The sequence below is a fragment of the Vipera ursinii genome (genome assembly GCF_947247035.1).
Source record: "Vipera ursinii genome assembly, chromosome: 5".
Classification (NCBI taxonomy): Eukaryota; Metazoa; Chordata; class Lepidosauria; order Squamata; family Viperidae; genus Vipera; species Vipera ursinii.
Genome location: NC_139518.1, coordinates 101,110,935 through 101,132,511, shown reverse-complemented (window position 1 = coordinate 101,132,511; position 21,577 = coordinate 101,110,935). Strand labels below are relative to the sequence as shown.

The 21,577-nt window shown below is 45.7% G+C and overlaps 1 protein-coding gene across 2 annotated transcripts in view; it reads left to right on the top strand.

Moving 5' to 3' along the window:
- VCL (vinculin) overlaps window positions 1-21,577 on the top strand; it is a 47,671-nt gene that overhangs the window by 14,878 nt on the left and 11,216 nt on the right. For both annotated transcript variants that reach the window (XM_083363419.1, XM_083363418.1), the window contains exons 5-18: window positions 1,681-1,803; window positions 3,214-3,374; window positions 6,794-6,884; window positions 9,260-9,407; window positions 10,010-10,163; window positions 10,521-10,696; window positions 11,965-12,155; window positions 12,690-12,889; window positions 13,911-14,039; window positions 15,840-15,989; window positions 16,882-16,990; window positions 17,997-18,299; window positions 19,361-19,488; window positions 19,917-20,102. In XM_083363419.1, coding sequence (XP_083219545.1) covers window positions 1,681-1,803; window positions 3,214-3,374; window positions 6,794-6,884; window positions 9,260-9,407; window positions 10,010-10,163; window positions 10,521-10,696; window positions 11,965-12,155; window positions 12,690-12,889; window positions 13,911-14,039; window positions 15,840-15,989; window positions 16,882-16,990; window positions 17,997-18,299; window positions 19,361-19,488; window positions 19,917-20,102 — 2,249 coding nt within the window. The remainder of the gene's footprint in view (window positions 1-1,680; window positions 1,804-3,213; window positions 3,375-6,793; window positions 6,885-9,259; window positions 9,408-10,009; window positions 10,164-10,520; window positions 10,697-11,964; window positions 12,156-12,689; window positions 12,890-13,910; window positions 14,040-15,839; window positions 15,990-16,881; window positions 16,991-17,996; window positions 18,300-19,360; window positions 19,489-19,916; window positions 20,103-21,577) is intronic.

Genomic DNA, 21,577 nt, shown 5'->3' with positions numbered 1-21,577 from the left:
TCCTGAAGCTAACTAAACCTTCTGCTTCTTATTCATCTCATCTTTGGTATTTGTTTTTTCCTGAAATAATCTGTTATGTTCACCTTAACCTGCCACGGTGATTGTGGGTGTGGACATGTTTGGGTTCTTTTCTAAACATAAACATTGTCAAGGTTCCAAGTAACAAACTCCACCACCAACGAGACGACCCAATCTCTCTGTGCAAAACTTTATTGAGTACATCATTTTGGCACGATTGATGGCAAAACCGCTATAATTAAAAACATACAATTCTCCCTCCCCCTATTAGTGTATGTCACATGGTCCAATCGAGTGACAAATGTTTGTTATGAGAAAGTGTCTCTGTGGGTTGGTAAACATCTGCTGAAACGTCCTTGGTTCACACGGTCGGATTTCTTGTGGTCTGCAGTCTGCATTCCATTTTCCTCCTCCTCTCCCCCCCAGTGCGTTGGCAAGCTTAATAAATATCTATTGTATGGTAATTGCTATGAAGTTCCTGGGAAAAGTGAGTTGATGTGAAATGTTCCCCCTGTGATGCTGATCCTGTAGCTCCAGGGCTCCTCCGTCCTGCAGGCCTTCTTCGCTCGCTCGAGTTCCTGACCATATTGATAGGAGCGAGACTGAATGGACAGAGAAGGTTGTGGGCTGAAGTCTAGTTCCCGCAAGGCTGCAGTTGGAGTTATGGAAGGAATGCGCTGAAGCATTATGACTGTTGTGGTTATTAGTCATGAGATGTGAGGATATGCCAGGATGGGAACAGAATAGAATCCTCTCTGTTGCTTCTGTGAGAGTCATTTCTTGTAGTAGCCGTTCTCAAAAAGCCTTCTAGACCAGAGTTCAGGCAAGTATGTGTGAGAGACTGCGGGTCCCTCTGCTCTTGCAACCGAGGCTGGGCCTTCTCTGCAGATATTTGCAGGCCGTGTAGGAAGAGCAGCCTCCCTCCGCTGAGCGAAGGGGAGCTTCTTCCGAATTGTCTGTGAGAATGGGGGGGAAAGTTCATAATTTTGTGAATTTTTCTAACTCTGCCTTGTGAAACTTAAGTCAACTCCTCGAGACTTTGCACGTCAAGCCCTGGCTTTTTCTCCCAGCCTTTGGGTCCAGTTGAAGGATACCCCCTTTTGCTTGTTAAATTCTTGTGCTTGGTTGCCGTGTTGTATATTGGGTTGTGTTTTTTTTTTAAAAAAGTGGCATGCTTATTTTTTTTATTTTTGCTTTTGTTGTATACCGACCGTATTGTTTGAGCAATAAGCAAACAGACATACCTGCTGTGAAAATATTTTATGTGGAACAATGTTTTGTTCACACGTATACAAACGTATACAGTCAGCTCTGAATGTGAATGGATATCTGATGGCTTCAGAGTTTGAGGCTCTTGAAACGTGTCCCTCAGAAGCCAGCTGATTCTGTTTTCATTGGGCCATATATTGCTAAACGTCCCATTGCTTTACCATTTGTAGGGACTATTTGGACTATAATTCAAAACGTTAACAATTCTCATGTTTTGGTACTCTTTTTTCAAATGGATGAACCTGGCAAAATTGTGGTACGTTCAGTTTTAATTTGTTTCCTAATCAACAGTGACAACTTTCAGTGAAAAGAAACTGCATTTCAGTTGTTATTTTTAATGTAATTTGCAAAATGTTCCTTCTTGAAGACAACCTCTTCCCTTTTCTGATGTAGGAATGACAAAGATGGCCAAGATGATTGACGAACGACAGCAAGAACTGACTCACCAGGAGCACCGAGTCATGCTGGTCAACTCCATGAACACCGTGAAGGATCTCCTCCCAGTTCTTATTTCAGGTAACCCTCCATCAAAACATTTCAGGCAGCCCTCCATCAAAACAAGCACGGGATTGCATGAAGACACAGGCCATAAATGTGTGAAGCAAAGGAATAGACATAGCGACAGGAGTTCAGAAATAGATTCTTCTTGTATGTCTGGTAAACCCATGGTAGAACTAAATCTGTGGTTTTATTTGTGGCTGTCTTGGTGGGCTGGGGAAGTTCTCAGCTGACATAGACTACATATCTCCTATTTATGTTCTGGAAGCTGGGCTTCCTGAGACATGTGAATGGGTGGGCTATTTATATGTTGTTGCATTTATGATGCTTGCCTTGAGTGGGCACGGCCGTTCAGACTAATCTTGCTTCTGTTTGATTTTGGATCAAGATTTTGGATCAAGTTGAAAAGCGCAAACATTTAGCTCAAACAATAACAATAATTGGGATCAAGAAAGGAAATGTTACTTAATACCGACAACGTCCGCACTTGAAGGAGGAAAACTGCTCCTTATGATTATTTCCCAAAAAATCTGCAAAAGTGAATTGCACAAACATTTTTAAAGACTTTTGAAGAGTGGAATTCCAGAAGTCACAGCTTCCAATATCAACAATATCAATAATGATGTTGCTTCTATGGATAGACTATGTCCAAAAGATGTTTCTGAAGAAATGTCAGATGTAAAACAAATTTTATCTGACAAGGTAGAAATGATATCAAAAATGGGTTTACAACTGACAAGCCAACATAATGATTTAGAAAAGGATATTTCACTGGGTCTACCAAAGAAACTGGCTGAGATTTTAAAATTTAAAAGGGAAATACAAATGAAAAACTCAGAGTGACCTGGATATATTTTGTCCTATTGAATTTACAAAAGCCTCGAAGAACTCTGTGCCATAGGACAAAGAAGAAATTAAGATAAATCCTACAACAATATTTGAATGAGCTAAAGATTAAGTCTGTTAGAAGTAAAAGAAAGGGATATAAATATGGTTTATTTGATGAAGGTTAAAACAAGGTTTGTTGTTACTTCTGGCTACCCTTTTTGGGCTTTCTGTTGACATCAGCACTGAAAAAAAAGATTTATGGATTTTGTTATAAACAAATACGGGGTGTGGGGGAAAGAGATAAATGTAACTTCTAGGGGGGTGAAGAGTAACTACAATTGTTTAAATTGTTGTGATGAAGGTTGGAAGTTGCTTCCTTATGTATGTCTTTTCTCTTTATGCTTCCTAAGCTACTTTCTTGTTTTTTACTTTCTTCCTGTTCACTTGTCTTTCCTTGAGTTTGTATCAGATGCTCTTGATATAACCAATTCGGGGATGTGGCCACGGGGTATCATCCTTTATGCTGCCCACATTCGTGGAAAAGAACATTTCCCAGTGCATCTTCCTGTTATTGTTTGACCTTCTGTCTGATTTCTGCAGCAATGAAGATTTTTGTAACAACTAAGAACTCTCAGAGCCAGGGAATTGAGGAAGCCTCGAAAAACCGCAAATTTACCGTGGAGAAGATGAGTACAGAAATAAATGAAATAATCCGTGTATTGCAGCTGACTTCCTGGGATGAAGATGCTTGGGCCAGCAAGGTGGGTGTCCTGCCTAGTTTGAGAGAGATCTAGGGTTAGACAGGTAAGAATCTGAACCCATATTTGGGGGGGGGGGCGGGGAAAAACAAGCACTGATTTACAGAGTGATGCTAGTTAAGTTGGTTATATGATTTTACCTTTAAGGTAATGCAGTTCCTTTGTTAGCAGAATATTAAATGTAGTGAGAATATTTTAAAACTGTTCTGCAGATTTCCTATAATGTATCAAAAATTGGATTGCTATTTGTTTTAAAATTGCATCTCCTGGCAGGGAAACACCCCAATAGGCAAATAAAGTAACATAATCTCTAAACGGGTGTTTTCCAGCCTCACCCATTTTCAGATGTGTAGACTTCGGATATCCCAAGGACATTTTGGAAGTTGAAGTTCCCACATCCTAAAATGATTGACATGGTCTTCCTTTCAGGAGCTAAGTTTTGAGATTGATACCTTAAATGCCTGCAAATTTATTACTTGAGACCTAAATTGGTTAAAACTGAATTTTTGATTTTGGTTGAAAAGCTGCAAATTTCCAATCGGTGGACCATTGCAAACGTGTTGGCTTCAGGGAGAAAATGACAGTTTTCAGAGACTTTTAATGACTTTAATGGGTTGGGAACCACAGAACTGTCGAGCGTCTCACAAGCTGTGCATGTCTGTCCATTGCTCTTATTGACGGAGTTCCCATGTAAGGACAAACTATGTTTTAGCAGGATGACCCTGTGGGAGGGCTTGATCAGAAGAACTCAGCCCTTTTCTTCTGCTTTGCTGGGAAAAGGAATAAATCAACATTTGGTTTTGATTCTGCAGCTTTGTGACTTACTGTTCGGTGTCCCAATATTGTATCTCCTGTAAACTAGGATTTTTAGGCCCGCAGAATTTAGCAGTGCTTCCTTGGAGCTGTTACCCCCAAATCACTCTTTGCACTAAACCACGAATCTGTGAAATGGAATTGAATTCTGGCTTATGAATCATTGAGATTGGTGGAAGGCAGAACCGTGGTTATGGGTCAGCTTCTGCCAGGGGTGCCTCATTATCGCCTAGGACTGAAAGCAGATTAGCTCACTATTAATAATAATTTCTTTCTTAGAACTACTACTTATAAATATATACATATACATATCTATATATATTTCTCCTTGATTTTCTCCTTTCCCCTCCCCCCTCCCCCTTTAGAAGGTAAGATCTCTTCCTCAGCCCGCAACTACTGCCTTTTCTACTAAAACAGAACAGCATGACTGGAGGGTGCTGTGCTGTGTGTTGTGTGGTTTCCTGTGTTACACTTCAGGTAGTCCTTGACTTAAACAATAATTCATGTAGTTACTCAAGTTACACCAGGACTGAAAAAAGTGACTTACGACCGTTTTTCACACTTACAACCGTTGCAGCGCATACCCCCTCCCCCCATGGTCACGTGATCAGTATTCAGGCGCTTGGCAACTGACTCGTATTTACGACGGCCACAGCATCCCGGGGTTGCGTGATCACCCTTTGTGACCTTCGCAGTTGGTTTCTGGCAAGCAAAGTCAGCGTTGGAAGCTGGATTTACTCAACAACTGCACTAATTCTCTTCACAACCATGGCAAAATTGGTTGCAAAATGGGCCGCAGCTCACTTAACGACTGTCTTGCTTAGCAGCAGAAATGGGCTCAATTGTGGTCATAAGTCAAGGACTACCTGTACTCACCTTTAAAGGGCGGAGTATTTCAAGCGATTGAGAGTCTTGCTGTGTGACGGGGCTGTTTCCAAGGAATGACTGCCAGCTTTGAATTTTGCAAGATGGGGAAATCTGGATCGGGCTGGGGCTGCTCTCCCAGGCCTCACAAGCCTCCCGCTCTCTGGGGTGAAGTCTTGCCCAACGTTTTCTTTCCTTCGGGGGACACGGTCGATGTGAGGGACGCCTCAGGCACGCTTGGGCAACGGTCCTTTGTAATTTCAACTTCATGGGAAGGGAGAAATGACCCTTTTGTAGACGTAGTCACAAATGTTGTGTTTAGGGATGTGGTGAAATGGGCTATAAGGTACAAATTACATAAATCGAATTAGATGCCCTCCTATCTCACCATACCTCCAAATGCAACGTTTAATATATGCATCTCTCTGTAACAGCGCCATAAGTCTACAAAAAGATCATTTTTATACGTGTACGTACACACTTTTATTGGTCAATGACCAAAATAAAGGTTGTGTCTATCCATTTACATGTATATGTATTGTAGGAGTTGACCAGACTGAGCCTGAGGGAGGGAGGGGGGGTCAAGCGCGTCATTAGCCTCGAGTGTCTTCATGCCCACCAGAGCTCTCAGTCCAGCCCAACTTGAATTCCGTTGGCTCTTATCTACCAGAGCCTGTTTGCTCTGACTGTTAGTAGTTCAGATTCTTGTAGAGAGTGTTAGCGTACGATAAACCTACATTCATTTGAACTGCCTAGACTCCCAGGTTCCTGCCCTTGGCATGTATATGTACATGTTTGGATTTACTTGGAGTTGGACTGCAAACAAGGCGGACTATTGTAGGGGTTACAGCGGTAACTCCTGAGCTGGTGGGCAGGGTCCACCGAACTGTGAGTGCAGCCGTCTGTTTGACAGGATCTCTCCTGGTTGATCAAAGCTGCCCGGGAGGAGCAGTGGGATCTGCTTCCTTGAGGAAATCTTCTAAACAGAAAATGCTTCCTAACATCATTTGGCCATTTTTCCTTTTTTTAATTTCTGACGTGTTTTTATCCATTGTACGTGTTATTGTCTGACTGTGCTAACCCCTCATTGTCCCATTATATGAGATAGGCAGACATGGGGCTCTAAGCAATCAATCTCTCCTGTTTCTGGTTGTTAAATCAAGTGGTTTAGGAACTTCTTTTTAAAATGCAGAGGGTAAAACAGGTAAATGAACAATTTTACATCTCATTTAAGTCTTCCACTCTCCAAATTCCATCTTCTGGCATCATGTAAAGTTTGAAGAACCAACCTGGGTATCTGCTTTGGGTTTTGAGTGTTATGTGGTGCTGTGGTGATTGGCAAATTGGCTCCACCCCCCTTTTAATGCGTTAGATACCAATAAATAAGAATATTCTCACCGCTCATGGAGAGAAGTGTGCATGGGGTGTTCTGTGTGGCTATTATTCTACTTTGTGAGGGTAAAGATTTAACATTTGTTCTGAATGCCATCTTAATTTCTTTTTCTCTTGAGTGTCTTGGGCTTGGAAAACAGTGGATCGCAACTAAGGCCTTACGGAGTGCATGCTCTACCTTGTGCCTTTTGAGTAACAGAAATGGCTCTGATATTGATAATTCCATGAGTTGCTTATCGTGGGAGAGAACTGCCTGCGAACCAAGAAGCGTTTTGTATCGTAAATTGCATCAGCACCTGGATTTGTTAGTCGTCCTTGGAGATAACCTCCTATTTTCTTCTCTTTCTGTAAAGGACACGGAAGCCATAAAGAGGGCGCTGGCTCTAATCGATTCCAAGATGAAGCACGCCAAGGGCTGGCTCAGGGACCCCACTGCTCCAGCAGGTGATGCCCACAGGGATCAGAATGGGGTGGGACGACAGGAAAGAGTATTATTCAAGAGGGAAATGGCAAGTTAGCTCTTGGGACAGATGAAAAAAATTCAACCAGGGCTAAATTTGCCACGATCCTTGTTAACCCGGGCAACGACCGATCCGGTATGGGTTTCCTTCTCTGTTGTCTCACGGTTAATGGGTGGTGGATATTCTTAGTCTCGGCTGGGACTTGTCTGCCTTGAGCGACCGCTCTGGTATAATTCCTGGTGGTACATCTCCAGCATAGCTCTCAACGGAACACACAAGCCCCTCCCCCACAACAATGGGGTGTCCACACGGAGGGGACGGAATAGATTGGAGAAGGCACCTGCGTATACCTTGGACAGCCAAGGTGACCAACAAGGAAATCCTGGAGCACGTAACACCAGACCGTCACTGGAAGACAAAATCACAAAACCGTGTCTCATTTATTTTGGGCACGGCATTTTGGGGTGGTGGTGCGTGAATTCACTGGAGAAAGCAACCATGCTTGGAAGAGTTAGCAGTAAAAGGAAACCAGGCCGCCAAAGAAGACGGTGGCCAGAGACCGTCCCAGCGGCCATCAGCCAGAGCGTAGGACAACCCGAAGGAGCAGGGCCAGATCGGAAGAAGGGCAGAGACCGCCTGGCCCATGGAACCACCGAGAGTTGGGCCCGACTGAATGGATAACACCGTCTTCCACAATCTGTGTTGGTTTTGTCAACAGCTGAGTGAGCAGCATCCATGGCACCGCAGTGCTTCCCCCCCCCCCCCGTGACAGTCCCGCTGAGTCCCGTTTCTCCCCCCCCTCCGTTTTAAAGAACCGTCGCTTTCTTCTCAAATTTATGCCTGCGAGCAAAACAGAAGCTGAGATTCTTGGGATGCTGAATTACGATACACTTATTACAGCATTTTCCTTTTTTGATGGCATGATTGCGCTCATAAACACAAGTTACTTCCTGGGGAAGCTTTTAGATCCCTTCAAGGAAAGCAAATTGATATTAGACTAAATATTTGCAAAATGTGTTTGTCTCAGCTTCTTTGCCCATCCCTCCATCCAGATTCTAGGCAGCTCAGAGATGGTATTTTTTAAAAAATCAAATCAAAAACTAAAATATAAATAAAGTGCAAAGCTAAAAGTGGTAAAATTAAGAAGAGGGGTCACAATATGTCCATCCTGAAAGGGAGGAGCTTCCAGAAAGCTACGAGACAGAGGGCAAAAAATACTTCAGGCCAGGAGTCTCCAACCTTGGCAACTTTATGGCTTATGGAATTGAATTCCCAGAATTCTTTAGCCAGTCAGTAATTCTGGGTGCATGGCTGGCTGGGGAATTCTGGGAGCTGAAGTCCATAAGTCTTAAAGTTGCCAAGTTTGGAGACCCCTGCGTTAGTGGACAAACTGCTCCTGAAGAGAGTTTGGAAATCCTTGCTTATTTTGTTAAGTTATCCAAATAATTTAGCTTGTAATCTTCCTTAATTAATATTCTAGAATGGTTTCTGTTCTTGGTTATTGCCTATTTATTGCTGTATTAGCATAACTCATTTGTTAAAAAATACGATCCATATTTAAATAAATATAATGTATATGAGTGGAGCTCTATAATTAATTAAATCAATTTCTCTTTCCATCTTGATTTAATTATGTTGGCCCCAGAGTGTTGATAAGATTTTGAATTGATGGAATAACTTCTCACAGATCCCACGCTAGGCTATTAAGATGAATGTAACTAACTTGTTTCAACTATATATTAGGATGTCAGCAGTTAGTAAAAAAAATCTTCGCTCCAGATTTTCAGAATTATATTTCTTTCTCAAGTCTAACATTTAAAAACATTTTTTTTAAAAAAACAACAACAACCCAACAATAGTTTGCATTTGACAGGGAGCTAATGAGAAGTTGGCATGCAGGTTCCCGGTGCTAATCCCAGGTTCCCGGTGCTAATTCCAGCAACAGCTGACATGGCTGAGGTGCCTGCAGTTCATCTCCAGTGGTCAAGCCAAGGAGATGGTCAGCCTCTAGCACAAGCTCCTCTGGAACAAGGGACAATTGATTTTGTGACCGTTTGGCTGGAGACACTTTTTTTACTCTGCTTCATCTGCTCCTGAATTTGCTGCCTATTATTTTGGCCCAACAAGTGGGAAAATCCTTCTGGTTTAAGAGAAGGTGGATCTCGGAACTTTAGATTCTGTTCATTTATCCATGTTATTGCTTTTTTGGGTTTTGGGGTTTTTTTGAGCAGAATAGCCCTGCTTCCATGCATAGATAAATTAGCTGTTAGAATTCCCAGTAGTCAGCGCTGTGAATGTGGAATTTGCATGATTATGCATCAGATATATGGCCCCTATTCACCCATTCTTGCTTTCCAGGGGATGCTGGCGAACAAGCCATAAGGCAAATCCTGGATGAAGCGGGCAATGTTGGAGAATTGTGCGCAGGTAAAGAACGCCGGGAGATTCTAGGCACCTGCAAAATGTTGGGCCAGCTGACGGATCAACTAGCTGATCTTCGGGCCAGGTAACCCACTACCAACAAATTACAAAAGTTACCTTTCTTTAAAAAAAAAAAAGCTAAAGTCACCCACAGGAGAGAATTTGTATCTTATTTATTTTACCAGGGCAGTAATAGTGGTGGATCAGACTTGTTCAAGGGCTTATCAAATTGCCCTGAGATTAGAGTTGCTCCAAAGCTGAGGTCCCTGACCTTTCCGTGTTGGTGGCCCGGCCCAGTGGGGGAGGATGGGGGGGGGGAAAGAGGGGATGGTTTTGTACGAGGGGCAGGTGTGTGCATGCGTGCGCACAGCTTCATTGGTGTGAGTGACAGCTCACACAAGTGAGCATTGGTGCCTGCTGCTTGCACAAATTGGGCTGCACATGTGCACGAGCGCCAGCCCACCACTTGTGCAGCTCTGTTGCGCATAGGCCCCGGCCCGGTAGGGTCTAAGGCACCGTTTCATGTTACTTAAGGCTTTCTTAGTCTGCTCTTCCTTGCTCCTGATGTCAGCCTTGTGAGGTAGTCCAGACACGGAGGACCCTCAGGAGCGCTAGCTCTAACTTTATTGTAAGGTTGCCCGAACGAAATCTGAGAGGACTTACGTGACTTTTTCTGTCCTTGGGCAGGGGGCAAGGGGCCACCCCTCTCGCAATGCAGAAAGCCCAGCAGATCGCCCAAGGGCTGGACCTGCTGACAGCCAAAGTGGAAAACGCGGCTCGCAAGCTGGAGGCCATGACCAACTCCAAGCAGTCCATCGCCAAGAAGATTGACGCTGCCCAGGTACCCCCAGTCTTGCCCCGAAGAGGAGGGTGGGTGGTGGGTGCCCTTAAAGCACTTCTGATTTCTAAATGATAATGACTTCTGGTCGTTGTCATGATCTGAGAATGACTGAATTCAACAATTGCAAATCTTGTGCATTCTTCCCATTGACTTCTTGTAAATTCACTTTATGCCAGAGAACTCTTGGCTTTAACCTTGAGGGCAGACCTTGGCTCCACCAAGAACGGGTGGGCTACGTTGTCTGCCGTTGAGTCAGTTTTGACCCGAACAGCATTTTAGCCTTAGAACAAAGGAGATTCAAAGACAACACGCAAACCCCTCTTGACAACCCCCCTCCCCCCGTTTCTCTTTATGAAGAGCTGGCTGGCGGATCCTAACGGGGGCAGCGAAGGAGAAGAACACATCCGAGGAATCATGACTGAAGCCAGGAAAATTGCAGAACTCTGTGAAGACCCCAAGGAGAGAGATGACATTTTGCGGTCCTTGGGAGAAATCTCTGCTTTGACGGCTAAATTGTCCGACCTTCGAAAACAGTACGTGTTGACCTCTTTTGCAGACATTCAGAAAAATCCCTGTGTTCCAGTGGCCTGACTCCGCCGTGAATACGTTCCGTCACTTTTAAGCAGGGTTTCTGGCAGCTTTAAGAGGCACGGACTTCAACTCCCAGAATTCCCCAGCCAGTCCTCAAGTTGCCAGGATTGGCAAACTCTGCTTCAGAGGGCTTGTGCTTTCCTGTTGGAATAGCCTCGCCTCTGTGTTGCTCTTACTCGCGGGAGGAGAAGCCTTGTGGGCGTATGAGCAGCGGCCGCCTAAGGCGCCTAGATATCCGTGGCCATTCAGGGCAAGGCAGGGGAGGAAGACGGATGTCCTTGCACTTTCAAGCTGTCATTCAAATCGTGGTGAAGCCTCCTCCCTCCCGCCCCCAAAGTGAGGCTGGCTGCACCCCGTGGATCTTCCGGGATTTCCTCAAAACTTGGGGGATCCCAGGGGACTGGTGAGATACTGCGATAACATCCGCTCTCGGCCTAAAAATTTGTGCTTTTTTAGCCTTCTGTTTTTTAAAGTTTTTAAATAATAATAATATGTAAATAATATTTAAACACAAATAATATCTAAATAATAATATTTAAGTGATGACTGCTGGACTGATGGCTGACTCCACCATCCCCCCCCTTTGCTCTCTGCTCTCCATCCATCCATCATTTTCTTATTTTTTCTTTTTCATTGTTTATTTTATTGTTCTATTATTTTACTTCTGTTCTGCTTACACTCATTTCATTTCTTCCTTTTTATTGTTGTAAGCTGCCCAACGTAACCCTATAGCAAGATGGGTGATAAATAAATTTAACAAATAAAACAATAAATCAATTGCTTTTAACCTTGATCTGTGCTGCTCTGCTGTGAGGCGGGCAGCTATATAAATCCAGTGCATGAGTGAACGAATAATCCAGCCTTGTTTGGAGGAGGCTTTGAGAATTGGGATAAAACTGAGATAGGTTTGCAGTTTTAGTAATGCTTCCACTTCTTAAGATGTGTCTTATGCAAAGTCTCCAGACAACAGCAGTGTAAATTTAACCTTTCTTAATGACGTTCGTTTGTTTTTTTCTGCTTACTATTCTTATTTTCCCTCGTAAATATGATCTTGTATCACCACTTAACAAATCCTTTGGGCGTTGTTAAGTTTAAGGAGCGACAGTGCTTAAGTTTGTAAGCAGCTGATTCACAGTTCTCCCACTTAAAATTTGTCTTCTTAATGGGCCACTTTGCAAGGCTTACTTAGCAGCATTTCTTTTCCCAATAGCGGGAAAGGCGATTCGCCAGAAGCCCGGGCATTAGCCAAGCAAATAGCGACCTCGCTTCAGAATTTGCAGTCCAAAACCAACAAGGCTGTTGCAAACAGCAGACCCGTCAAACCAGCTGTTCATCTGGAAGGCAAGATCGAGCAAGCTCAAAGATGGATAGACAACCCTACAGTGGATGATCGAGGTGTAGGTAAGCTGCACAAGGTCACTTCCTCAGAGAGGATGGGCGGCAAGGTCTCTGGGACGTTGCAAGCCTCGGAAGAAGGGGGCGCGATGGCTGAGTGGTTAAGGATGCTGAGCTTGTCGGCTGCAGAGCTGGCAGCCCGGATTTGAGACGAGCTCCTGTTCCTTGCCTCAGCTCCTGCCCACCAGGCAGTTCAAAAGCAAGGAAATGCAAGCAGATAAATAGGTACCACTTCGGGGGGGGGTGGTAACAGCGTTCCTTGCGCCCCAGTGCATAGCCATGCTGGCTGCATGACCACGGAAGCGTCTTCGGACAACGTCGGCTCCCTCGGCTAAGAAACGGAGTTGAGTGGGACACGGCTGGACAGGGGGAAACCTTCACCTTTTAACACGGGAAAGGTGAGCCTTCCCTGCAATGGCCTGCCGATGTCCTCCTTGGTTTTACTCCAGCTGGTTTTCCCTTTGGCCCAGGCTGCCTTCTCTTGCCTCGCCAGTGAACCAGGAGAACACTTAACAGGAAGGTGAATTGCTTTTTATGCAGGCCAGGCTGCCCTCCGGGGACTGGTGGCCGAAGGGCGTCGCCTTGCCAACGTCATGATGGGGCCCTACCGCCAGGACCTGCTTGCCAAGTGTGACCGGGTGGAGCAGCTGGCTGCCCAGTTAGCTGATTTGGCCGCAAGAGGCGAAGGCGACTCCCCGCAGGCCAGAGCCGTGGCTCTTCAGCTGCAGGAGTCGCTGAAGGTGAGGAGGAGGCTGGAAGGCTTTCCCAGCAGAGTTCCAGTAGACGCGCCTTTCTTAACTTAGTTGACAGCCCACAGCGTGACCGTCAGGCGGGAAGAACCAGGGCTACCTGTTGAGTTCCAGTTAAGCCGATTCATTGCTCATGCCTATTCATAAGGGGGGGAGTGGTTAATGACGCTGAGCTTGCCAGCTGGAAGGCTGACAGCACGGGTTCGAGACCCAAGTGCTGCGCGACGGGGTGAGCTCCCGTTCCTTGCCGCAGCTCCTGCCCACCTAGAAGTTGGAAAGCATGCAAATGCGAGTAGAAAAACAGGGACCACTTTAGTGGGGAGGTGGCAGCCTTGGCGTATAGCCATGCTGGCTACATGACCACAGAAATGTCTTTGGACAATGCTCGCTCCCTCGGCTAAGAAACAGAGATGAGCACCTGCCCCTTGGAGTCGGACACGGCTGGACAGGGGAAGCCTTTACCGTTATTTGTTGGAATCCAGTCCGTTAACGATCAGCCCTAAATTGGCACTAGATAAGAGGGATTGGACTTAACCTGCTTGTGAGAACATAAGGACTCTAGTCTGATGCCTCTCTTGACTCCGCCCCCGAGGCTCTCCCTGTCCTCCTCCTGCAAGAACATTGGAAAAGAATAAGAGAAAAAAAGAGAGTCAGTTTGGTGTAGTGGTTGGACTACCATTTGTCTGAAATGGAGTGGGGTCTCCTGCTTGAGCAGGAGGTTGGACTAGAAGGCCTCTAAGTTCCCTTCCAAGTCTGATATTTTATGTTCTTCTTGAAAACTTCCAGTTTTCACAACTTTCGGAGGCAAGCCGTTCCACTGATGAATTGTTCTGACTGTCAGGAAGTTTCTCCTTAGTTCCAGGTTGCTCTCTCCTTGACTAGTTTCCATCCGTTGCTTCTTGTCCTGCCTTCAGGCGCCTTGGAGATTAGCTTGGGGCAGCCCCTGAGATACTGGAAAACTGCTTTTCGTTAGATGCATCTCTCAATGTGAAATTTCTTAATTCTTGTTAAGGATCTTAAATCAAGGATGCAAGAAGCTATGACCCAGGAAGTGTCGGAAGTATTTAGCGATACCACAACCCCAATCAAGCTGTTGGCAGTCGCAGCCACCGCTCCTCCAGATGCGTCCAACAGGGAAGAGGTGAGCTGGTGTCTGAGAATCAACATTTGGCCAGCAGACATGTTAATTTCACCCTTACAGCCTGCTTTGCTTAAAGTGACGTAACTATCGCCGTTTTGAAGACGGCGGTCTTTGAGGATTCTATATCAATGAACTAACAGGATTTTTTTCAAACAGTACTTTATTTCTGAGTCCAACATTTTATTTCTTAAAGTTAACTTTCGTAAATACTGCTATATGTAATTTAATTAGACAAGACAAAGTCAGTGGCCTTCAAAGTTAGGTTTATGTCAGGTGCAAGACGTTAGGAGCCCAGGCGGTTCAAAGGAATACAGGAGTAATGCATGCTAACACTTTCTAGAGGAATCTGAACTACTAACAATCAAAGCAAATTGGTGGTAGTTAAGAGTCGAAGGAATTCAAGGAGGGCTGGACGTCGATCCCTTGTGGGCACGAAGGGACTCAAGATTGATGAGGCACTTGACCCCTCCCTCCCTCGGGCTCAGCCTGGTCATCGCCTACAGCTTGGGAACTAAGCAATATGTTTGATTGGCTAGTTCTCTGGATCCCTAAATCTAGGCTCAAAGCTCTCCACATTTCCATTTCTCCTCCATGTTATGCTCAACTTTGGAAGGACTTCCTATTGAGTTAGAAACACTTCATCTCTTGGGATACCCACCCGTTCACCTCTGGTGGGAAGAGGGTTTGTGGTCTATTTCCAGCCTGGGATTCCTGCAGTGGGAACAGCAGACTAGGATCCTGTGATTAGCTAGGTCCAGCTCAACATTCAGTTGTGCCAGTAGGATGCTTCTTCCTTACACAGGCCGGCAGCCCTGGCTGAACGGTCCTGAAGGCGTCTCTTCCGCTTTTAAGCAGAAGCAGCCCCTCACCCTGGAGTCAATGACAAAGGGGGGGGGAGGGGGCTGCTGCACAGAAGGAAGAGGCAGCAGTGCCTGCAGAATGAATTGTGGTTTAGCTGGACGTCTGACCAGTCACTCAGTGACCTATCAGAGTTATTGCAAACACCCCCAAAGCTGCTTATGGCCCAGTTCTGATGTTCCGATTCTTTCCCCCATGGCCATGAGGTCACATTTTGGACCCTCAGCAACCGGCCCAACCACATTTACGGTCGTTTGCAGTTTCTCACCGTCACGGAATAACAATTTACAGTGTTTTTGCCGGAAACTGGCAGTGTTTACTTCCAGTGTCCAGCAAAAACTGCCCACACCGAAGAATGGGTTTGCTTAACAAGCACCACAAAAGTTTCATAAAATCAGCCCAGTCAGGTCATGGTCTGCTTTACGATCCTCATGACTGACAACCACAATTCCCAGGCTCAGTGATGGCCATAAGTCAAGGACCACCTGCAGACATGTCGCACCTTAAGAGACGTTGCTCACGGGGGATCCCAGGGCCGGATCGACTCCTTGGGAAACACTCGCCGAGGTTCTGTTCTTGTTTCTGCTTCAGGGCATCTGTGATGATCAGTAAGGGAGTGAGTTTCTCTACTTTTCCTAGTTCATTGCTTAATTCAACAAGCTCCCCTATACAAATATGAAAATAAGGGCCAGATGGTCCTCTCTGTGGTGCTCATTTCTCCATTACTCGATTCACGTGACTGTCATCGTTCTCTGCTCTGATAGAGTAAGCAGCCATTCTCCCCAAAGAAGAATATTTCGGTGTTTCCACTGAATGAGCCGTTGATGAATATCTGAAATATTCTTCCTAAAGCTGAGGCTGAATGGGTTTGTCTAAGTTGGTCCTGGCTCGGTTTAAACTCTTGGGCCTCTTGGTTTGTAAAGGGTTCACTTAACCTTCCAGGTCTTTGAGGAAAGAGCAGCCAACTTTGAGAATCACGCAGCCAGGCTGGGGGCCACGGCAGAGAAGGCGGCGGCCGTTGGGACAGCCAACAAAAGTGCCGTGGAGGGCATCCAGGCGACCGTGAAGTCAGCAAGGGAACTGACACCTCAGGTGGGTCCCCTCCCTCCCTCTCTCTCTCTCTCTCTCTGACTCTCTGACTCTCTAATTCTTTCTTTCCCTGTTTTTCTTTCTCTGACTCTCTACTTCTTTCTCTGTTTCTCTGACTCTCGCTGTTTCTCGCCGTTTCTCTCTAACTCTCTTGCTTTCTCTGACTCCCCCTCTCGTTCTCTCTCTCTCTTTTTCCCCTCCCTGTCTCCATCACACATGCCTAAAATGTGATGACTTTAGGCTTGATCACATCTAGGATTGAAAGTAGGGAAATGACTTCCACAGACCTGGAAGTCTTCTCAGGAATTCAGTGATGGAGTGGTCTTCCTATGTCAAGTATCCAGTGTTATGGGATGCAAGTAATGATCGTAGAATCCAAGGGCTGGGAGACTTCCAGCCTCTCTCAGGGCAGGGAGACCCTCCCGGATAAATGGTTGTCTGAGCTTTGCTTAAAAACTGCCATGTTGGGAAGACTGGAATCTTGTTCTTCAAATTTCTGAAGGGAAAATTGGAGCAGGATTCAGCTGAGCATTTCCTTGAAAACCAGGAGATACCGTCTTTCGTTATGTTCTTCTCAGGTAGCGTGTTGCCCCCACTAGGCTGCCTCTGTGGACCTCTCAAGAGAGTGCCATAAAGCCCCACGGAGCAGCGTGCAAGTCTTTAAGTGCTGGGACTGTTGCTATTTAGACTCATGACCAGAAAGAGTTTTGGGAATCTCAAAATCTGCAAAGTATCTTCAAGCAGTCTTCAGTGTCACCCCATTCCTGGAAATCCTCAGTGTCTCTTCCAAATGATACATTAAGTTTATTCAGATACATTTCAGGCTGACCCAAAAAAATAAAATCCCAGGAGATTTGCTTATTTGCTTATACCTGAGATGCCTTTCTATCTGCAGGTCGTGTCTGCCGCTCGCATCCTATTAAGGAATCCTGGAAATCAGGCTGCTTACGAACATTTTGAGACCATGAAGAACCAATGGATCGATAATGTGGAAAAAATGACAGGTGGAATAACTGCGCCCTTGCAATTATTTTTAGCCATGTTGGTGGCTACATATTACTCTGTAGAGATAATGGGCGGGAGGTTGAAAGAAAAAGGATTATTAGGTGCTCTTAATTTGCACAAAGGGAAGGAAGAGGAAGAAGCAGCGAGTACTGGGGATCAGAACAGGCTGGGGTTTTAGACAAGTTATATCATATTTTGATAATGTTTTGCCCTGACACTGATGACGGTCCCCCCTAGGTGTGTTGGTGGGTCTAATCATACTTGGCCAAAGAAAGAAATAAAGTATAAAGATTTAACACTTCTGTCCTCAGATTTCAGAGTCATTTCTCAGGTCAAGCAAGGCAGGTTTGATCCCCAGACAGAAAAGGTTTGAGACAATTCTATAGCTGGACTCTCAAAATATCTTGCCAAAAAGAAGTTATTTGTGAGTAGCCAGTTGGCCAAATATTGTGTTACGATTAATGTTAGTGTAGTCTAGGTCACTCTGTTAAGCAAAGAAATATGGTCTCCTTTCTGCCTTTTGAAATCCCATCCAAACTCTTCATGGTGCAGGATTGTTTTTTATTAAAATAGTTTTGAGGGATTCCACCTTTTTTCTTCTCTGAACATAAACATAATGTGTTCCTAGTTCAACCACTCACGAAGCCCATTAATATTGGAGGATGTTCTACAATTTGCAAATGTGGAAACTTTCTGGAGGCAAGATGAGATAGTTAAGGGAGCAGAGCAGATATTCTTGGTGGCCCACATTTAGAGGAGAGGCACACCCTGTTTCTGTTGGGCAGGCCGATCAACTCAGGGGTGTCCAGCCATGGCAACTTTTGAGATTCATGGATTTCAGGCTGCCTGGGGAATTCTGGGAGTTGAAGTCCACGAGTCTTAAAGTTGTCACGGTTGGACATCCCTGGTCTAACCACATGATGCATGAGGGAAGCTCAGCCTCAAGCAACACGTGGGTCACACATGGATATACAAGGAGGTAAATTTTTGACGGTGCCATTCCAGGATTAGTGGATGAAGCCATTGACACCAAATCTCTGCTGGACGCCTCTGAGGAAGCCATTAAAAAAGACCTGGACAAATGCAAAGTGGCCATGGCCAACGTTCAGCCACAGATGCTGGTAGCCGGGGCCACCAGCATTGCCCGGCGAGCGAACCGTATTCTGCTGGTGGCCAAGAAAGAGGTGGAAAACTCAGAAGATCCTAAATTCCGCGAAGCTATTAAAGCTGCCTCGGATGACTTGAGCAAGACCATTTCGCCAATGGTGATGGATGCGAAAGCCGTGGCAGGCAACATTTCCGACCCGGGTAAGTCTTTCACCAGCCTGTCTCAAGTTTCTGGCCTTTGAGGTTGGCCCCGGGGAAGTGCAGAGACACACCGACAGCCTGTGAAGTCATTTCAGCAGTGCAGTGCAAGAGGCACCGCCAAGTTACGGGAGAGGAGAACGTCTCTTCCCCAAGAGTTCCCACCCATCCAATCTGACCCAGCAGTTTGGGCGGGCTGCAGATCCCGTCAGCCAGTCGACTGGTGGGAACTGGAAGATGGGCTGGCTCTGTGCTTGCCCCTGCCTGGTGGGATGGTTTCCCCCCCCCCCCTTGGAACATAAAGTGGCCCCCAACCCTCTTGGCCTTTCTCAAGGCTTTATAAACCGGGCTGAATACCGGGGGCCAGGGCTTGGAATGTGTGAAGTGCCGATCACTCGACTTCACCATCAGTGGATCTGTCGTCATGGCTGTACTTACACGAGGTTTTTATTGTTTCAGTGGTTTTCGATCGGTTTCAGAATTTTACTATTATAAGCCACCCCAACTTGGTTGAGTTGGGCAGCTATAGAAATTGATTGATTGATTGAATGAATGAATGAATGAGACCAGTGTAGGTCTGTTTATGTGTCTCTCATCAGATAGCTGTTTGAGTAATACAACATTCGGTGCTGGAGGTTGAAAAATGGAAAGTTGTCATGTGCAAAAGTTCAAGTCCACATGTGAAGGTCCACTTAAACTGACTTATTGCCAAAAAGCCTTTGTCTAGGGATCTTCTCAACTAACAGTAGTCATTTGCTTGGGGTTAAATAAGGATTGGTTCAAGGGAAATTGAACTTAGTTTGCTTGTGGTAACGTAGGGATTCTAGACTTATCCCTCGTTTAACTCTACCCCCAGGTTCTGCCACTCCTTCTCCTACAGAAGTTTTAATAATTGCTTTGTTCCTTTATCCTGCCACTGTCCCCTTGCTCCTCAGTCTCTGACATCACTAGAGGATTTTGTGTGTTTTGGGTTCAGGTGGTGCCAACTTGATGCCCAAACCAAGTGTTAACTGTTAGATTAAAATACTTTGCTTCCAAAACTTTAATCTTTTTTTTTTGGCCAGGTTTGCAGAAGAACTTCCTTGATTCTGGATACAGGATTCTAGGAGCAGTGGCCAGGGTCCGAGATGCTTTCCAGCCCCAGGAGCCCGATTTCCCCCCTCCTCCTCCTCCTGACCTCGAGCAGCTCCACGTAAGGAGCCCTAATATGCGTTTAGCCTTGCTTGGTGAAGGAGAGAATCCGAACCAGCAGACCTTGGCGTAGAGCGAGGTGTTTCAAACTTGGCAATCTTAAGATGGGTGGGCTTCCAGGATTTGAAAAATACTGGCTTAGAGCACGTTTGTGTGTTTGTAGGGTTGTTGTGGCTGTATTGCACAACTAAATCACTTGGCATCTAAGTTAGATTCCAAAAACACCGATGTCATTTTCATAATTTGTAGCAGCTCTTGGGGTGCTCCTCAATTCACTTTCTGAGTAATAAGAAACTATTCTTGTTGTAAACATTAACTAACAACAGGGATGACTCTGAATTTGGCAAACCAGGCCCAAAGCCTCAAAATGCCCATCATGGAATTTGCTGTAGATCCGGCTGTTGACACCCAAAATGCTTCTTTCCGCAGCTCACCGATGAACTTGCTCCTCCAAAGCCCCCCCTGCCCGAAGGGGAGGTTCCTCCTCCTCGCCCCCCACCCCCTGAAGAGAAGGATGAAGAGTTCCCGGAGCAGAAGGCCGGCGAGGTGCTTAACCAGCCCATGATGATGGCCGCCAGGCAGCTCCACGACGAAGCCAGGAAATGGTCCAGCAAGGTAGGACCTTAGTCTGTGCTGAGGCTTCTTGGCCTCGTTTGCGCACTTAGAGGATGCCTTTCACGGGGGGGGGCCTCCGCGATGCGGATTAGGATTCTTCCCCTCCCACCATTTCCAGCACTTGTTTCCTTCTGGCGTGTGATCTTTTGAGTGTTTGTGCCGTTGAGTTTTTCTGGGTCAGAAAGGAGGAGACGTCAGGACATGAAGCCGCAGAGAATCTGGTGCCGATTCTCCCCTTTTGAAGCTTTAGTTTGGAGGTGGCTGTTGAAAGGATCCCTTGGAACCTCTTTAGCGAGGCAGGGAAGCTCAATTTGAACCACGCAAATAGTCCATCATATCTCCCCCCCCGCCTGTATCCTAGGAATGACAGAACCAAGCTTACATTTCGCTTTGGGGGGTGCATTTTTGAATGCTCTCTTTTTAAAAATATATCTTATTCACAATATTTGCCGAAGGCCTGAGTTATAAGGCTCCAGGCAGCGTTCCACAGGACAAGCACACGGAACAAAATAAAACAATAATGCTTTACTGTTTTGCAAAGAGCTAGCAAAGGGCTAGTAGCCATGTGAAGCTCAGAAACTTCCTCTGGCTGTGTTTTCACATATCACCCAAAGACGTCGAGATGGTGCCTTAAAATATAATATTGTATTAGGATGTTTTGCAGTTCAAAATAAAATTTAAAAAGTCTCAAGCACAGAAAAGTGGGGTTACAATCAACTATCCTAAGAGGAAGTGAAGTCTCTGCATGCATACATTATGCATGCGAAGTGCTAAACTTTTTAAAAGTCTTCTGTTTTTTTCCTTAGAGATAATACAGAAAGGGTCCGTCAAGTGCCTTTCAGAGAGGTCTCTGTCCTGTGAAGGCATTTCCGTTCCTCCTTCACCTTTTGACTCCCAAAGTACTCTGATCTCTCGGATATCCCTGTGGCAGGAAGTGGGGGGGGGAAATAAACCAGCAAATGAGATGCTTGGTTCCTGTGCTGTCCCAGGCACCACACGTAGGCTCTGAGTATCAGGCAGTTCTCCCTGCGGTGTGTTAATGGAGCAGCTGGTGCCTCCGACCAGAAAGAAACCTCCCCTGTTTTTTCTAGGTAGCCTGATTGCCTTGTTTTATTCCAGGGTAGAAAGTTGCAGGGAGCTGCAGAGAGGAAGGATAAAACACAGTTCTAGGGGTGCGTGTGTGTGTGTGTGTGTGTGTGTGTGTGTGTGTGTGTGTAAGTAGGTAGAAGCCAGTAGGAGAGAGAAAGGAAGATAACGAGAGACTCTCAGGCGTGGCTAGGATGCCTGTGTAGGAGAGAATGGAGAACTGGGACAGGGCAAAGATAGTTTGGCTGATTTTGAGCTGCCCCTCCCCAGGCGAGATGCAGCCCGCAGGGTTTCAGCATCCCCAGCGGTTGCACGTAAATAGCACTTGAATTTCCGGGAATGTATATCTGTAAGATTTAATGCTCTCCTTCCTTTTTAAAAGTGGCATA